The sequence below is a fragment of the Ctenocephalides felis genome, unplaced genomic scaffold (assembly GCF_003426905.1).
Source record: "Ctenocephalides felis isolate EL2017-DRISC unplaced genomic scaffold, ASM342690v1 CF-g0.4_SCAFFOLD_03571, whole genome shotgun sequence".
Lineage (NCBI taxonomy): Eukaryota > Metazoa > Arthropoda > Insecta > Siphonaptera > Pulicidae > Ctenocephalides > Ctenocephalides felis.
The window spans coordinates 66,897,300-66,916,491 of NW_020539725.1; the positions used below are offsets into that span (position 1 = coordinate 66,897,300).

General features: G+C 29.6%; 4 protein-coding genes and 1 pseudogene across 4 annotated transcripts in view; 1 reads left to right on the plus strand and 4 right to left on the minus strand.

Annotated features, from left to right (window-relative positions):
• LOC113386813 (probable E3 ubiquitin-protein ligase RNF144A) overlaps positions 1-5,305 on the minus strand; it is a 50,410-nt gene extending 45,105 nt beyond the window's left edge. The window contains exon 1 of the mRNA XM_026624573.1: positions 5,040-5,305. The gene's annotated coding sequence lies outside the window, so the exon portion shown is untranslated. The remainder of the gene's footprint in view (positions 1-5,039) is intronic.
• A 2,679-nt stretch (positions 5,306-7,984) lies between these two features.
• On the minus strand, positions 7,985-9,351 carry LOC113386816 (annotated as a pseudogene).
• Positions 9,352-9,454: 103 nt separating this feature from the next.
• LOC113386815 (transmembrane protein 223-like) lies at positions 9,455-10,534 on the plus strand. The gene is made up of 2 exons (XM_026624575.1): positions 9,455-10,144; positions 10,211-10,534. The coding sequence occupies exons 1-2, from the start codon at positions 9,697-9,699 to the stop codon at positions 10,501-10,503; spliced, it is 741 nt and encodes a 246-aa protein (XP_026480360.1). The 5' UTR covers positions 9,455-9,696; the 3' UTR covers positions 10,504-10,534.
• A 216-nt stretch (positions 10,535-10,750) lies between these two features.
• On the minus strand, positions 10,751-16,347 carry LOC113386576. Its single transcript, XM_026624350.1, has 9 exons — positions 16,175-16,347; positions 14,510-14,666; positions 14,264-14,429; positions 12,165-12,298; positions 11,942-12,101; positions 11,625-11,883; positions 11,444-11,561; positions 11,038-11,213; positions 10,751-10,976 (listed from the first exon to the last, which is right to left on the minus strand). The coding sequence occupies exons 1-9, from the start codon at positions 16,345-16,347 to the stop codon at positions 10,751-10,753; spliced, it is 1,569 nt and encodes a 522-aa protein (XP_026480135.1).
• LOC113386818 (probable small nuclear ribonucleoprotein E) lies at positions 12,477-12,989 on the minus strand. The gene has a single exon (XM_026624576.1). The coding sequence runs from the start codon at positions 12,922-12,924 to the stop codon at positions 12,628-12,630; it is 297 nt and encodes a 98-aa protein (XP_026480361.1). The 5' UTR covers positions 12,925-12,989; the 3' UTR covers positions 12,477-12,627.
• Positions 16,348-19,192: the final 2,845 nt, after the last annotated feature.

Sequence of the window (19,192 nt, forward strand, 5' to 3'; positions counted from 1 at the left end):
TATGCGTTTATCAATAGGAAGTGTTGCAATTGCAACCAATTCCATTGAGTATTATTCAAGAAATTTGATAAGAAACACTGCACTGACATTTTACACACATACATATGAACAATTTAAATATTTAAAATACATTCACGTCTTAATTAACTGATACAATAATATTTAATAATTTAAACATTTAAATGCAATTCATACCAAATTAAATATTGGTGATCTTTTTCTGATAGTTGTTATATCTGTTATATCTTATAATTTTTTAAACTTTGTTACCTAAATATTTTTTAGAATGATGACACACATACAGTGTCGAAATGTGGATGTGTGTGTGTGAATGTATGTATGGATACAAATTTCCAGTCACGCACGGATCAACCGATTTGAATGGTTCAAACATTCGATTCCTATTGATAGGAAAAAGAGCTGATTAGTTTTTAGCGAAGGCAGGTCTAGCCGTTCCGGAGATACGGAGCAAAGAGTGCAGGAATTAGAAATCGACTTTTTGAGAGAACGGAGTAACCGATTTGAATGATTTAAAAAACATTCAATTAGTAATGATTGGGAGAAGTGTTTATTAGTTTTTGGCAAAGGCAGGCCTAGCCATTTCGAAGATACGGAGCTAAATATGTAAAAAATGGCAATTTTTGAGAGAACTAAGCGTCCGATTTAAATGATTCAAAGAACTTTCTGCTTGTCTTAACAAAATAATTGATTTTGTAAAAAAAAATGTTTGTACATTTATATTTTTTTTTTTAGTTTTTTTTGTATATCGAAAATAATTCAGATTTTATTTTTAATCCTGACTAAAGTTCTAATATACTTTAAACAAATAATTTCAACTTTGCATTTCAGTTTATATAATTCTTATAAATATTAGACAATGTTACAATATTTATAATAATCTATTTGAAAACATTCAGTATTCCTCGAACATTTCGTTACGATACGGGAAGTTCTAGCAATTTGCCTTAAGGCACGAAAAAAGTTTAGTTTAGAAGATGAGAAAAACACATTGAAAAACAAGAAGAATAATGAAAATCAGTTGAAAGAAAAATTGAACGGAATCTTAGGATATAAGAAGAGATAGTATATATGATATATGTATAAGAAATATATATGTAAGAATATGCTGAAAAATTATATGAAAATAATATGAATATGAATAAACATTTCAAGAATTTATTTAGCTTTTTTTATAAAAATTATTCTCATATACGACTATATATACCTGTGACCTCTAAATTCGATATTTTGTCACGCCGTATTAAATACGTGTTAAAAATTTTAAATAAACAAAACTAATATAGTAGAAGTACATACAAGCATATTGCACAATGTTTAAACAAACACGACTAAATTGCTATTGCGATGTTGTGTCTATGAATAATTTTTTACATTTTGCAAAGACGTTAAATTATATTTATCATTTTTAGAAAATATTGGATTTTAAGATATAAATATTATTTTGTCCTAATAAAGTGCTATATATGGAGTATTGCTCTGTACGGATCAGAGACATGGACTCTAAAGTAAATGGACAAAAAATACCCGGAGAAAAAAGACACGATCGTTAAAAGAAAAGGAAACTGGATGGGATCCATTCTGCAAAAATAGTGAAGTCGAAGATAAAATAAAAGAACTGAAGGGATTTGTAAGAAGAAGAATGCAGATGATTTACGACGAAAATTCAGGAAACTCAAAGTCGTAGCACAGGACCAGAAATTGTAGAAGTAGAACTTTGGAAAAAAATAGAACTTTGGAAGGGAAAAGGAATCATTTATTTTGTTATACTATCACACTATGGACCTGCCTTCGGGCAGGCTACTACTTTATTGTTATCATGATTTCTTTATTAGATAATTGTGAATAAATTTTAATTAAAATTGTGACTTTTTGAATTTCTCAGACAGAAATAGAAGCAAAGCAAACTATTTCTCTTCATTTTAAAAAAAGAAACAATTACAAACTAATTGCTAAAGAGCTACATTACTTTACAAGTATTGAAAGAAAAATAAAGAAAGACAATTGGATATTCTTACATAATATTATATGTAATTTATGGTGAACTTTTAGTAGATGAAATCGTCTATTTGATTTTGTATCTCCTCCTCTAGCATCTAAAAGAAAACTCTACTTGGAAGCAAAAGAACTGTTTATTTAAAATTAAATATTACAAATAAAAATTAGAAACTATGCAACTTATTAGTTATAAATATAAAATTATAGGCTACTTGAAAAATATGACGAGCAATTTAACATAAGAAAAAAATACACATAAAAAAAGAATTATTTACATATTTGTTCATTTTATAAATTTATTCATAAGCAACCAGTTATTAACAATAATAAATATTAATTCAAGCTCTTATCGAAAACTCTACTTTTAAGCAAGAAGTCTTCAGCAAAAATATTTATCTAAAAAAGGGAAAAACAGTACATTTAAATGGTGGTACATAATATAGAGATCTCATTGATTTTGATATTGATGAGAAGAACTTTGCTAAATATAAAGAAACTAATAATAAAAAAAAAATTGTCAAGAATTCTACTTTTGAGCAAAAAGTAGCAAACTGTTCTAAAAAATTGTTTCTTTGCAATTTCTATGATATTCTATGATTTCTATTTCTATTTAGAAGTTTTTGACAAGTCACATGTGAAGATAAAACAAAACAAATTCTGCATCAAAAAGAAAAACCTAAAAATTAATATATAATGAATTTAAAAATAGTACATAAGATAAATATCTGTGGTATAAGAGTCTTGCCAAATATACAGAAACGAATGAAAACTCTAATTTTAAGCAAAAAGGAACAAACGGTTTTGAAAAGTCGTGTTTTTGCAATTCATACTGTTTCTGAAGCTTTTGACAAGTCACAAGAGAAGATAAAAAAAGAACAGATTTTGCATAAAAAATCGAAATAAATTGAAAATAAAATAAATATTTGTAAAATATAAATGTGGTACATAAGGTGAACTCTACTTTCGAGCAAAAAGTAGCAAAGTATTCGGAAGAATTGTACTACAAGTTTTATAGTAATTATTTGGAGATTATTGATAAGTAATAAGAAGGATAAAACGAAACAAATTTTGCTTAAAAAAGTAATTTAAATAAGTTGAAAGTGGAGTAAATGGTGAATATGTAAATATGGTATAAAAAATAGACATCTGTGGTATAAGAAATTTGCTAAATATAAATAACCAAAGAAAAACTTTTGTTAACTCTACTTGCAAGCAAAATGTTCTGAAAAGTTGATTCTGCAATTTCTACTGTTTTGTTTTTAAGTTTTTGACAAGTCACAAGGGAAGATAAAACAAAACAGATTCTGCATAAAAAATCTAAATAAATTAATAACAGAATAAAGATGTGAATTTAAATGTACACAAAGGACAAATTGTTGTCAAGAACTTCTACATTGTTTCTTTGCAAATTCTTCAGTAAATATTTGGAAGTTTTGGGTAAAAAAGATAAATTTAGATAGATTTTGCTTAAAATAAGTAAATCTATATAGATATTAAAAACTGAGTAAATAGTGAATTAAATTTTGGTATACAAAATAGAGAATATAAAGTAACAAAGGAAAAACTCTTGCTTGCAAAATGTTTTGAAAAGGTGTTTTTTTTTGCAATTCTTACAGTTTTTGACAAGTCACAAGAGAAGATAAAAAAGATTTTGCATAAAAAATCTAAATAAATTGAAATGAAAATTAATATGTATTGAACAAATTGTTGTCAAGAATTCTACTTTTGAGCAAAACCTCAAAAAGTGTTCTGAAGAATTGACTCTTTGCAATTTCTATACTTATTTGGAAGTTTTGGGTAAAATGATAAATCTAGACAGATTTTGCTTAAAAAAGTAATCTAAATATAATAAAAAAGAGTAAATAGTGAATATGTAAACATGGTATATAAAATAGAGACCGGTAGTATAAAAAATTTGCTAAACAAAGGAAAAACTTTACTTGCAAGCAAAATGTTTTGAGATTCCCTGCAATTACTACCGTTTTTTATTTTTATGACAAGTCACAAGAGATGATAAAAGAAGACAAATTTTGAATTAAAAATCTAAATAAATTTTGTAGTGGATTTAAATGTTATACATAAAATAAAGAAAAGGGCAAATTGCTGTCAAGAATTCCACTTTTGAGCAAAACTTAAGAAAGTGTTCCGAAAAATTGTTTTTTTTTCTACAGTAATTATTTGAAGGTTATTGATAAGGAATAAAAAGGATAGAACAATACAAATTTTAAAAAATACAGTAATTTAAAGAAATTGGAAATGTAGTGAACAGTGAATTTGAATATGGCATTTAAGATAGAGACCTGTATTATGAAAAATTTGCAAAACAAAGGAAAAACTTTTGTCAATTCTACTTGCAAGCAAAATGTTTTGAGAATGTTGTTTCTTTGCAATTTCTACCTTTTTTTTAAGTTTTTGACAAGTCACAAGGGCAGATAAAACAAGACAGATTTTGAATAAAAAATATAAATAAATCTACTTTCGAGTAAAAAGTAACAAAATGCCCTGAAGAACTGTTTCTTTGCAAGTCCTACAGTAATTATTTGGAGGTTATTGACAAGTGATAAAAAAGATTAAACAAGACAGATTTTACTTTAAAAAGTAACCTAAATAAATTGAAAAGGGAATAACTAGTGAATTTGAATATGATACATAATATAGAGTTCTGTGGTTCAAGAAATTTGCTAAATATAAATAAACGAAGGCAGACATTAAAAAATAAACCTTTGTCTTGCCTTGACAGACTTTTACTATCCTTTACTATTAGATACGTCGCATTCCATAATTTCTATACCGATTATCTAGACACAGACCTTAAAAGAATGTCAAAACCACTTGATGTAACAAATTTGAAATTTGTTTACACAAATACTAAAAAATCACTGTCGATATCACAAATATCCGCCATAACCATATTCTCTACATGTCACATGAACACGCGAGAACATATTCGCAATTGCAATTCACACGCATACAAATATAAAAAAAACATAATAAAGATAATAAAATAATAAATAAAACAATACCTTTGTTTATAACCAAATTAATTATTCATAAATCCTTTTGTTTATACTTTATTCAATCTTCACCCACTTTTATACTAATATTATTCACAACTTTTGCACCATCACACAGCACATTATCACAAAAGTTCAGGGCACTTGTAGGAAAACTAATTTCTGTACATAAACACATAAATCTAATTAATATATAATCTTTAGTGTGTTTTTTCGGTTTTAATCACTTTTTTAATGAATGTCCGACGTGACATACATTTAGAACGGAATCCGCGATTTGTGATCGTCAAGAAGAGAAACAGTGAAACAGAGTGAACAGACAGGACAGACGGCGAGCTGCAATGTTTTCACGTACACGGACACGAACGCAGGCGGAAAGACGCGAAGATTGCACGAGCGGCGGGAAGGAACAAGTGGAGCTGGTCGATGGGCGCCAGTGGCGGAGGGAATAATTTTCAGTTCAAAATTAATTGGAAAATGAATTGCTGCGGAGTCGTATAAACTATTCACTAATGCAACTAGCTGTAAGTGGAATTTTGTCTTAACGCAATTAGGGCATAGTGCCTTAAGGCAAATTGCTGGAACTTCCCGTACCACAATTCAAAATTCGAGTAATTAAAAATAATCAATAATAATAATCAATAAAAGTTGATCAAAGATTTGAAATTTTTAATAGAATTTCGAACCATATTAAATCATTCTATCCTAAATCATTCATTTTGAAATATTTTGGAAATTCTGAACTTTTTTTCAAAGCAATCGTACTGCTTTAACTGCATAAAGACGAAATATCAAAGCGCGTAAGCGCCGCGTTGCCGTCTAACGCGTAAACATTGGTACGGAACCCATAGGAATGTAAACAAAATTTATACTTATTATTAAAATCTCTATAAAATATCTGATAATTTGATGTGCATATGTCTAATGTTCATTTTTGACCGCCAAATGGCTCATTTTTTTACTTTTTCCTCCATATCTCCAAAGTCGTTGGACCTGCCTTTTCAAAAATTTGAACAGTTCTTCATTTAGTCAATACAAATAAAATGTTTTTTGAATTATTCAAATCGGACGCTCCGTTCTCTTAAAAACTGAGTTACCGTTTTCGGCAAAACTAATCAGCACGTCTCCTTATCAATACGAATCGAATTATTCAAATCGGTTGATCCGTGTTCCCGAAATCGTCGACGAAAATTTGTATCCGAACATACATACATACACGCACACACATACACACATACATCAATTTTTTCTAATATATGCCCAAATGTTCAGAAGGTTTTGAAACGTAAAGATCTATAAAAATTTTCATTTTCGATTTTTTTGCGTTTACTATAACTTTAATGGCATTATTAATCACGTGATTTTTAAGGATTTTTGGACTCCATCTTTTTTTTGGTAATATTTATAATCAATGCATTTTCTCCAACTCAGTATTATTTTTTGAAAAATTTTGGATTTTTTAAAAATTCAGCTAATAAACTAGTATTGCATGATATAGTTTTTTAAGGCAAACTGCTGGAAAATCCCGTACCTTAATGTTAAAGCTTTAATTTTTTTTTTTTTGAAATTCGAGCAAAAACTTTTTTATATTTTTTAACATTAATTTGGGGGTGCGTAACGTAATTGCTTTTTAAAGATTTTTTTATCCTCTCTAATTTTTAAATAATTAAATATTTCATTAGGTAATATTTAAAATTAAATCCCCTTTCCGACACCAATTTTTTTAATATTGCTTTTTTTTTAATTTGGGTAAAAAATAAATAGACATCATACTTTACTAGTGATTTTTTGTCAAACCCCTCATTTTCTTAAATCTTTATACAAATTTAAAAAAAAATTAAAAACGGTTTATTGAACATAAAACAGAATTTAATTTAATATTTATATATGACAAATAATAATGTGTTTTATAAATTAAAAACTGTACTCAATTCGTCAGAATTATAGATATATTAATTAGTCATTAGTCAATAAAATAGTACTAATGATAATAATTTGATTTAAACTGCTATTTAAATGTTATACTAATAATAATATAATTACTATTAGTAAATACATATTATTTGTAAATAAATTTAGTATATCAAATGATAATAATGATAAGGATCTCTTGGACTTAAAAAAAAATTATCCACTTTTCATTTGCATAATACCAGAAAAATTGAATGTGTGAATATAATGATAATTCCTTTCTGAACTTTACTTAAGTAAATTATTTTTTTTTTATAATAAAATTGTATTTATAAAAAGTAAGATCATAATTTCAAAATGTGTACTCAATTTGTCATACAAAATTAATTATATGTTTTTTCAAAAACTGCTATTTATATAATTTTATCCAATTTGCTTTCATTTATAATAAAAATATTAAAATTCAACTCATAAAGTGATGTTCTTCTTTTAAACTTGACCTACTTGTAAATATTTTTGTTATAACTTTTGTACACAATTTGTCAAAACTTATAAATCTATTGATTTGTCAATAAATCCAGTACAAACTAAATGATAACAATCTGATTTAAACTACCAATCAAATCATTTTATTCACATTGCATTCACCGAAAAGCAAAACATTAAATCTCTTTTAGACTTTGAGTAAATTTCATACTTTTTAATGCTTTTGCTGACAATTATTGTATTCAATGTATATAGTTTTTGGCATACTTTATTACTTGCTAGAAATATATGTAACATAATATTTCATTGCATGTAATTTTATTATGCCTTTATTTGTTTTTCATTTCCAATAGTTTCTAAATTACATTTTCAATTGATTTCCGTCATAAAACACATTTTTGTTATTTGAAATTACTATATTTAATAAAAATGCACAATATTTTTGAAAAAAGCCATAAAACAATAGCACAAAAAATATGTCTCAAGTATTGTCTTAATTTTATTCATATGATTCAACATATAATAAAACTTTTGGTGACAAATATTTTGTTAAAGCGTAAATAATATAATAAATTTAATGTGCAATATTTACAAATGCTAAATTTAGCCAAGCAGACAAAAAAGTATAATAAATATATGTTGTGATAAATGATTTATTTTTTTCATGTTCAGAAAATCAATGCATTCGTAATGTTTAATTATTAAAACAAAAAATGTGAACTGGGTCGGTGACTATATAATGACTAATTATTAGCAACTAGTACATTTCTCGGTGTGTCCGTTTTTTCTTCCTCCGGCAAAACTTCATCCTGCCCCCGAATTCTAATATTATGCAATTCTTTGTACTGATTTATAAGTTTGCCTTTTTCCATTAAATTTTTATTATAAGCTTCTATCACTTTACCGAGTTGTTCTGTATTGTTTATTAATATTGGAAGAACTTCTTTAACAGTCCGTTCTGTTAAAATACCACCAATCATTCTGAAGCATTTTCGATCTGGATCCACTGTTTTTAATTGTTCGATAACAACTTTATGTTCGTTTAGATCTATTTCTAAAGTGCTCAGTTTGGATGCTAAGCCTCTTTGTTCAGATCGGAGTCTTTGAAAGTTTGCTATGATTTCTTCATTTTTTTTCTCACCCGCAACTGGGGAAACATCGGGCTTCTTTAAATTGTCTTGGGAAGTTGATGGCGGCACCGTGGAGGTTTCCATTTTATATAACACAATAACTAGAAGAAAAATAATGGATAACAATAGAACATAGAGATAAATATAATACATAGATCTTATTGGTTCTTTTAAGAACAATTTAAAGGTGAAAGATGGTTGCAAAGATATAAATATTTTGAGCATAGTTCTGGATTAGCATATCTAATAGTTTATTCAGTTATTGCATTATCAAAACTTTGTGCAATTTGTACAAAACTTAATTGAAATCACTCTGAAAACTACATGCAAATGTTTAATGATCACTTCTAACAAAAATGTATATGTACATATATAACTGCATAATCTATATATAAAGATGAAATTAAGGTTATGAATCGATTTTTAAATCTGCAACCTTTAACACAAACTTATGAATTATTTCATAAACTTTTTCGCAAGCTGCACAATATTAAATTTAAATTATCTTCAATAAATACTTACCTAATTAAATAACTATATTTTAATAAAAATGTGCCTCGCGTGAATTACTGGTTCAATGTCTTAGCGGTTCTTTGTCGTTTTAGATCTGTGTAAGCAAACTTTATATAAAAAAAACCATTTTGAATTATAAGATTATGTAGAATAACAAGGTACTTACTTATATTGTATTATTTTAACCGATCATATACACATTTTTGACTTTATTTAGTTGATTTTTATTATCTATGAAAATAGAGCATGATGTTCCATGACATTAGACAAGAGGAGAACCAACATACTAAATGAAAAAAAAATGGTGGTAGCGCTGAAGTTGACAGTTGATAGACACTGATTCAAATTCGGATATCTAATAAAGAAAAGTTATATAAAATGTGTGATATTTAGTGAATGTCCTTTTGAAAACGATAATAAAAAATATATTTATTATTGTTCTGTATTTATAAACGTGTGCCAAACAATTTTTTGCGAGAAGTGAAAGATATGTAATCATAACCTCAAACTCTGAAGTGCCATTGTAATAATTTGTGTCAAAAGTGTAAAAGATGTAAAAAAGTGAATGGAATAATAATGCGATTAAACTATTCAATGTTACGTTAAGAGCTTAAACTACTACAAAAATGAATTACTTATTATATAGAAACATAACTTGTCCAGTTATTAGAACTAGTATTAACCAATATATTACATTACAAAAATCATTTATTACCCATGCAAATCAAACCTTAAAAAGAACATTTCCCAACTCGTCATCAATATTATTATTCAATCAACGAAACTTTTCAATATCTCCTATCACTCGACAACAGCTTCGAGCTTATGATATAAACACAAATGTAACAAAAGATATAATTTTATACAAATATGAAAACCCAAGGTTTTTCACATTGCTGAATGGTTTTGCTATTTGCCAATTTGTGTTCTGGGTTTACTTAGGACACTTTGCTTACACTTGTTTACGAGATGCTCCTTTGTCGGAACAAGCAGGAGATGTTGCGTGGTGGAGAAAAATTAATTTGGGGGAGAATAAATATAAAAACACTTTGGCTGCACTTTGTGTGATATTAGGTAAACTAACAATAGAATTATTTTGATTTTTTTAGAAGATATTCATCAGTATTTCATAATTTTTAGGATATGGTATATTAGGTGTATCCTGGGTGTACACATTAAGATCTGTCCGATATTTGATATTGAAAAAAGGTGGAAAATCCATCAGCTTGGTCACTTATAGTCCAGTCGGTAAAAGCAAGATACTGACAGTGGATTTAAAAAATGTATCTTGCAATCAACCTAGAGAGCATTCACTTGTACAATTACCACTTAAAGTCAAAGATAAATATTTCTATTATTTACTTGATATGAAAGGTGAATTTAAAAATGTTAGATTATTTGATTACACTGCTGGATTGAAACGCCTCCTGTAATTGAATGAAATTGTAGTTAAAAAACTGTAAATAAAGGAATATTTTTACTTTGAGATTTATTTGGATTAAAGATTGGAAATTTATGAAGTGATTTTAAATCTTAAAAAAATTAAAATGGTAAAATATTCTTCAAACAAAATAAATTACTAAATAGTAATCCTGATGTTCTCAGATTAAATATTATTATCAAATATAAAACACAAGCCATCCGAAATAAAAACGATAGTTTACTTATATTATCATTTCATCAGTACAATCTCTCATGTTTCGATTTGCCAGCCGGCATATCATTCATGATTTCAACAGTAAAAACCTCATAATCCAAAACAGAAAAATTATAATCTCCCATAAGACTACTACAAGAAGCATTAGGTCCATCGTAAGAGTGTGGCAGATTTGAATAGCTGTCTAAATTATTATTGCACCCAGGTGAAATAAATAAATCTGCACCTGCTCCAAAAATTGGACCACATCTGTAATGGAAATTACAGTTAATTTTGATTTTGTGATTGCTATATTTATTTTTAGACTTACTCTGGATGATAACAAAGAGCGTAAGGTTTCTTTATAACATCAAATCGAGTGGGTGGGTCATGTTCATTTTGTAGAGTGAAAAGAAATGATTTTTCTGAGAATATATATCCACCTTTACTGTTGTTTTTGCTCCAAGGCACGTCTGTAAAGCCGCCACATATTTCTCCATGGGTTCCCTAAATAAATTTATTAAAACAAATAATTACAAAAAAATTGTGTAACTATTATTTCTTAAAGAAAGTTACATAAACCTTTCTATAAGTATAAATAATATGTTGATCAATTAGAGTTGAGATTTATTTTGAAAATAATGTTTTTGTTTTCCACTAAAATGTGATTTTTTAACTGATTTCTGTCAAACAGTATTACAGTATCTGTAATGGTACTAAAAAGAAGTCTAACTTACTAATAATATTACAAATAATGGTGAAATTCCATCACAATGTCTATGAAAGGCTGTTGCAGAAAACTTATGGCACGAAGCTCGAAATATCAATCTCCATGATTGCTTATTCTTTCCATACCTGCCACAAATGTAAATTATATACAACACAAATAACAAATGCAAGTAAATTTATCATTATTACCATCCATTTAAAATATTTTGCAAAGACATTTTCTCTCCCTGTAATATAGCAGATCCGGGGAATAGATTTACTGTTAAACGTGGTTGCAATCTTTTGTCATTGCAATCATTTGCTATGGCCGCTTGTGCACCAAGTGCAACATTTGAATTTTTACCGATTACTCCATTACTGTGCAGTGCTGCATATCTATATCGTTCTAAAGAGAGCTCTATAGGCACTGCTCCTGTTGGTTCCACTTCTTCGGCAAAAACTTGGCTATCTGAAGAAATAGTCATATAAATAAATAATGAATAAAAATATTTTTTCTTACATTTTACCTATAAGTAATAATCTAACGTGTCCAATAACTCCAGCTAAATGCTGACACACTCTTGCACGTTCCTCTTCAGCCCAATGTGCTGTAGGTTGAGTAACACCGGCCTGGTGTTTGGCCCAAGCGAGTACTGCTCTCCAAACATCTTCTTCTTCAAGACAAAGCTAGTGTTTGATAGAAAATTATATTCCTGTTGCACAGAGTTTTGAAAATCAAATAAGACTTACATAGTCTGATGAAATCAAGCTTATCAACGCATCTTTTGATAGGTTACGGAACGAATTTGTTTTTATGCATTCTTTGGCATTCTCACCAATGAATGATATACAACGCTCTATGAATGGAATTGCACATTTTACACCTGAAATAATGAAATACATAGAAATATTCACATATGAAAACTATGTGATTGTGGAATTAATTATAGTACTCCAGCGTGTTATTTGGAAAGCACAGAATAGAATACTTCTGAAAATACTTTCCATCTTATGTTCATGATATGTATAAATATAGAGATAAATCAAAAACCCAAGTGTTTGTATAAAATTAATATATTTACGAAGAAAAAATAATGAACATAACAGTTTGTTTGTGGTTGTGGAATGAACTAAAACTAGTATTTATAGTCGTGAAAAGACACTTAACTCGTATTAAATTAACATCCAAGTACATTCATTCAATTGACTAAATCTACATTTGCATAGAGCTGGCTGACGGATTAACGTTCTGTATCAACGTTATATTATCGCCTTTTAACATTATTCTGCCTAATGTTTTCCTGTTTTTCGTCTTCATGTAGACTTCTTCAGCATCGTCGAGCACCAAATTCATGTATTCATCGAAGCCGACGATGTGTCCCTCCAATCTTAGGTTAACGTTTTCGTATAACCAAACTTGTACTCGAGATCGGTTTTGCAGATATCGGAAAATAAGATTGATGGGTTGTACCATAACCTTTTGCACTTTTGGGGGGCCTTTGTACGCCATTTTGAGACTTTTGGGTAATAAAAATTATCAAAAATATTATATTTGAGAGTATTTACAAGCGCGAGACAAACGCACAATAGTAGAGGGTGAAGTATAGGGTGAAGTATGCCTATTGAAGGACAATGAAAATGAAACAGTGGTACCAACTGTTAAGGAGAATTATCACATGGGGCAACACTTTTTTAGAAGCAGTTGGTTTCAAATTGTAAATTGACGTACTTCATAAGATGGCTGTTAACACAAGCAAAATATTTCTGTATTTTTAATTGTGCAAATAATATAGTAATTTCAAAAACATTTTACTGGCAAGTACAATCCCTAATAATTTTTCTAGTTGATTACGATATGTGTGTGCCATAACAGTGGAGTGGAAAACAAATTGGAGAAAACTATTGATGATGACATGAAAATCAAATTCAAAATGGCTAATTTTAAAAAAATTAGTTAAGGTAGAATTTTTCCAAGGCAAGTTACATGAACCTTCCTATACGTGTAAGTAATCTGCTTATTTAATAAGATTTATATAAATTTCAGACTACGAAATCTATCGTTATATAAAGTTTCATGCAAATCGTCAAAAAAAGACAGTATTTAATTACGAAAAAAACGGCCCAAGCGTTTTGGACCAAAAACTAATCAACTCGATTCCCAACCAATATCTTTCGAACAGTTTTTGAATTAAAACAAAGAAACGGCTCGCGCAAAACCGATAAACCCTTGTCCTTGTCGATTTACATCGAATGGCTTTGATAATTTTGAAATCTGTCTGGCCCAGGGCTTCTTAAACTTCTGTCCTTTGCAACCCCATTTATGATTGAGAATTTTTTGTCGACCCCAAGTACACAGATAAAAAATATTATTAAATTATTTATTAGGTTAACCATTTGGTTGTAATTACAATGTACATATACGTATGAAAATCATATACATCGTACATCGTACATCAAATCGTACATATAAGTTTAAAAATTTGTTGAAAACATACAAAAATCAAGACATGATGTTTTCAAATAAAATATAAATACTTGACATTAAAATCTCTCGGGACTCTAGAAATTTATCCACCCATTTGGGGTCGCGACCCATAGTTTAAGAAACCCTGGTCTAGCCAATTTATATATCAAAAACACTCAAACGCACATACTTTCTCCAAATTTGGTCTCATTCGATTCAGAATGACTTGAAACGTTAAGAAAATATAAAATTAGCAAACCAGATTTTTTTTGCGAAAACAAACTTCTCTTTCAAAAAGTTAATTTTTTGATCATCCACATCCACAAACAATTTTTAACCAATTTTTCAAACATATTAAAGTTACAAATTGATTAATTTATCGTACCTGCAGGTCGCTCCTGAATATCAATAACTTCACTTAAAAAAGTACAAGCATTTACAACCGACAAGGCGCTGGTTACGTGTTCCTCGCAGGCTGATCTCAAGTCTTCTGCTCCAATATCCTGCGCCAATGACATCAGCTCAAACACTCGAGTGTCCTGGAGCTGGATCTACAAAGATAATGGTATCACAATAAAATAATAATTTTAATTAAACTTAAGTTTAATAGATTTGTCGAATTTGTTCTTACTTTGCCTGTGTATAAAAATACAATCAGTCTTTTGAACGTTTCGGGTTTTGCATGTGGTAAACGAACTTGAGCAGGATTTCCTGCTGATGGTGGCGATACAGAGCAACCAGGAATACGACAGACTTCGCCTCGTTTGGCAGTTCGGAAGCTTTTACACCTAAAATAAATGATTTATAAAATTACGTTGATTTTGAATTTTTTGGTTATATATGATTATTTATGCAAAGTAAAGAGTATTGTACTGGGTACATATTGGGAAAACATTGTCTTCTGTAGGACATCATCGAGATTAATGTCTGAACGTCCGAAGACCAAACATAATGTAGTTGACGCATGATAAAGTTCTGGTCCAGAAATTTTTTTACTGCTTGCTGTGATGATACTTCTCAACTACCTACGTCGCTTTTTCAGTTATATAAGGTTGTTCGGGAAGTCACTTTGTTTTCTTACCACAGACGATTTACTATATTTTTTGAACCTTTTGAACCTAACATCACACTTAAGCCGTGTAATTATTATATGATTTCGAAACTAGTATTTTAAGGTTTGTGTGTAAAAAGTTCATTTTGAATACGGAAAGAATTAAACAGCAATTTCGACATATTTTACCCTTTTGCCATAGAAAAGGTAAAAATACTGTTTAAGTCAAAATAAAATTGCCCGATGTATATGGAAATGACGTGTTGATAGTACGACGGTGCCAAAACTGGTTTACTTAATTTCATTCCTGGTATTTTCATGTCCCAGATGCACCACGTCCAAGAAGTATGGTTGAAGCTGATAAAGATGCGAGAAAGACATTAGTTGACGCAAACCGGCGAAAAACAATACATTGAGTAAAAATTTATCAAATTTAACAGTTTATGACCATTCAAAAGGTCTGGGATTTTCCTCGAACTCAATGTATGGTTCTCATTGAAAGAAACCTGTGTCGTCGCACTGGCGTCCGCGATTCGCCTCTAAAATTTCCTGAAAATTATTAGGTTTTGAAGCGAATTACTAGGAATGTCAAATGGGATGTAAAAATACAATACATACAATTGCCCATAAAACAAAAAAGAAGAACCTTCTCAAAACAGTTGAAAATGACCAGAAAAAGGTGATGCGGTATGTTTGGTGATATTTTAACGAAGTTATTCGTTTTCCAGCTATTCCATGATAACATAACGGATGCCTTATATCATTAGCTGAAATGTACTTCAATAAAAAGGTCAGAAATAACCCACCAGCGAGTATAGTATTGCATCAAGACAAAGCAGAACCTCACATAAGTTTGGTCATTCGCCAAAAGCTTTTACAGCTTGAATGAGACCCATTTCCTCATTCATCATATTTTCCAGACCTGCCATCATCGGACCATCAATTGTTCCAGTCATTAAAAAAATTTTTAGGCGGCGAAACCTTTACTTCAAATGAACAGGTCAAAAAGCACTTTGATCAGTTTTTTGCCAATAACGACCAAAAATTCTCGGAATTATGCTAATGCCAGAAATATGACAAAAGATGTTAGATCAAAACAGCCATTTCATAATTCGTTAAAGTATTTGTTTATTGTACGAAAATTACGTTTCAAAATGTCTATAAAATACGAAGTTACTTTCCGAACAACCCAATAGATAAATTGTACTAGTTGACGATTCATAAAAATTATGATGTACATCTTACCTGGCCATCAGGATAATTCTGTGAGCGTACACCTTTTCCTCACTTTTTCCAATTAAAAATACAACATCAGCACTGTCATGATCTTCCGACAATCTTAACAAATCTTCAAGCAATTTGTGAACTCCCCAATTTGAACCGCGCGTGTCCATCGCGCTGGACGAACGCGCATCCATATTTTACTAAAATTTAATAGTAGAAATTAATTATTTGATTTTTAAAAGTAAACTAATTGTAAGTAGCGTTTTGCCTTAAGACAAATTAGTACGTAACATAAAAAATCTGCCTGGCCGTTATCTTATTGTTTAGGGAGCGTCTTTTAATCACGTGTAGCTTTTAGAGGAAGGTTTGACAAAAAAACGCAAAAAATCGCGTCGGGGATTTAGTAAAATATTACGTGTCTTTATTTTGTACCCAGATTTAAAAAAATAGCAAATAGTTTACGTTTTTTTCCGTAAATTCAAAAAATGTTACGTAAAAAAATACACGTAATGTTTGGTGGGGGTGGAGAGGTAATTCTGAATATCACGACGGATTACCAGGAGGAGAAGGATCTAAAAATTCCTAAAAAATTGATCACTTGATTAATAGACAATCACCAATCAAATGTTAAAAAAACTTAAGAGTTTTAATGATAGATATCATGGCTTTAAAGAACATACTAAAATATTACAGCCACACGAGAAGTCAAAAAAAATTGGAAGTTGGAAAAATAAGTAACGTTTTTTTGACGTTTGTTAAAATTAGACTTTTGATTGGCGTTTTTTCAAAAACGTGTACAAAAAGTCAACAATTAAACAATAATAAATAAAATCAAAAATTTAAAAAGGACTAATAAAATCCTGATAAGCACTTGTGTTGTTTAAATTTCCGATTTTGATCGGTTGAGCCGATTCTTTCGAATTACCAGAAAAGAGCAACATTTTTTGTCCATGGTTTGGCCAAAAACTCTGAATCGATTTTAATAATTCAAAAACTTTTAGTGTTATGTTTTCGATACAATTTTTTGTGATTCAATTTGGAAATCATGCTAGTTAGTTTTGTGCAAAATTCGACCAGGACGTTTCTTTGTAATTGATTGTTAAAAAAAGATCGAAGTTTTTAATAAATCTTTGTATGGCTATAGAGTACATGGTCTTAAGGAACATACTAATAGTCATACGAAAAGTGGTTCAATTATAAAAATTAACTAATGGTGCATGGCATCGTGCCTTAAGGCAAATTGCTAAAATAATCAACTAGTGGGGTGCATAGATCGTGCCTTAAGATAAATTGCTCGAACTTCCCGTACAGTAATTAAAAATCTTGGAACGGAACCCAAAAGAATATTTATATACACAAAATGTGTACACATTATTAAAATCTCTATAAAATATCTGATAATTTGATGTGCATAAGTTCAATAAATATTTTTGATCGCCAAATGACATTTTTTTAACTTATTTTAACCGCATACACACACACATACATTCTTTTTTCTTAATGGGAAGTTAATAAATATTGATCCATGATTAATAATAATTGGTTTAAATATTTTCAAAGAGATAATTATAATTAGTATATATTTACACACACACACATTTATTTTTTCTAAGGTATGCCAAAAAAGGTATGTTCAGAAACCTTTGAAACGTAAAAATAGACAAAAAAAATTATTTTGGATTTTTTGCGATTATTATAACCCACCCCACGGGAAGTTATTGTAATTAAGTTAGATTATCGGCGGCGCTTTTAGAAAATGCTGCAGGTAATAATTTTTTTTTTAAATTTAATAATTTGCAATAGTTTCTCGGTATATTTATAAATCACTCATAAATTAATTTATCGATTAAGTTTGTTATGTGTACGTATCAGAAAGTTCATGCAACTTGCCTTAAGGCAAAATGCTACTTACAACTAATTTAAACAATATTATTCTGCCAAATTTTAAATTTGTGCAAATATAAACAAACAACTGTTTTTAATCACCACTAATTATAATTTCTACATCCAACACACCTTTTAGCAATACAAATAATCCACAATTTATTAACAATTCAATTCTTTCACATCACGTTCTTGTATGAATCTGAACCATTTTATTTGATTTCGACGGTCGTCTCTCGCGAGAGCAAAACCTTCATTGTTATGACGGATCGTCGGATCGATGTTCGGCGATACCCCTCTCTCAGGTATATGAAGAAAACAGGTATTAAAACCACAGAAACATACCGAAGAGGAGGAGGAAATAGTCATAAAAAAGAGTATAACAACACAACACAACACAACAACAACCTGATGATGATGATGTGATCTTTGCAGCATCCCCGGCAAGTCGATGACCCCCGGACGGAGGAAACAGAGGCGGCGGGGTAATGGTAATAATAATTGGATGGTTTTTATGATTTGATGAGGACTGGTCCACCGGTTTCAGAGATTCAGGAAAAAAGTAAGCAAAATGTAATTTCGCTAATATATGTTGAAGAAGAAATTAATTACTTCTGCTCCAGATACAACCCTCGGCTAAGTCAACATCCAAACTGGCGTATGACTTGCTCAAGCTTTTACCACCAGATCGGATCCAGCTTTGGCGCCAGGGGGGGGTCACATAATTAAATTATGTATAGAACATATATTCGCAATACGATTAGAAAATCCTCAAATTTTAGGAGCCTTTGACTCCGCCGTTCGTCTATAATTTGTTACTTATTGAATGTATAGAATGTGTTTGAATAAAAGAAAACAAAGAAAAGAATAAAACCATTATGAAGTAATTTTATTGCTGAATTAGTGTTCTATCTAAGTCTTAAGACAAGCTCAGGGGGGTCATGACCCCCGTGACCCATCTCCTGGATCCGCCACTGAGTTGTAGTAAAATATTACATGACATTACTTACAAATTAAATGCTATAATAACAGAAGGTGCTATTATTTGCCGCCGTACTGTTACCGCCGTACGCAACTAAAATTTTCAAAAATTTCAAAACTAACAAATGCCAAAAAATTAAAAAATACTCAAAAAATTTTTTTTTAAGATGATCA

Excerpts from the sequence above, each read along its gene's own strand:
- LOC113386818 (XM_026624576.1), bottom strand. The coding sequence starts at position 12,924 with ATGGCGTACAAAGGCCCCCCAAAAGTGCAAAAGGTTATGGTACAACCC.
- LOC113386576 (XM_026624350.1), bottom strand. The coding sequence starts at position 16,347 with ATGGATGCGCGTTCGTCCAGCGCGATGGACACGCGCGGTTCAAATTGG. Across the intron at positions 11,884-11,941 it reads CGTTAGATTATTACTTATAG|ATAGCCAAGTTTTTGCCGAA; the intron begins GTAAAATGTAAG and ends CTATTTCTTCAG. Across the intron at positions 10,977-11,037 it reads GCTCTTTGTTATCATCCAGA|ATGTGGTCCAATTTTTGGAG; the intron begins GTAAGTCTAAAA and ends TTTCCATTACAG.
- LOC113386815 (XM_026624575.1), top strand. The coding sequence starts at position 9,697 with ATGAATTACTTATTATATAGAAACATAACTTGTCCAGTTATTAGAACT. Across the intron at positions 10,145-10,210 it reads TGCACTTTGTGTGATATTAG|GATATGGTATATTAGGTGTA; the intron begins GTAAACTAACAA and ends CATAATTTTTAG.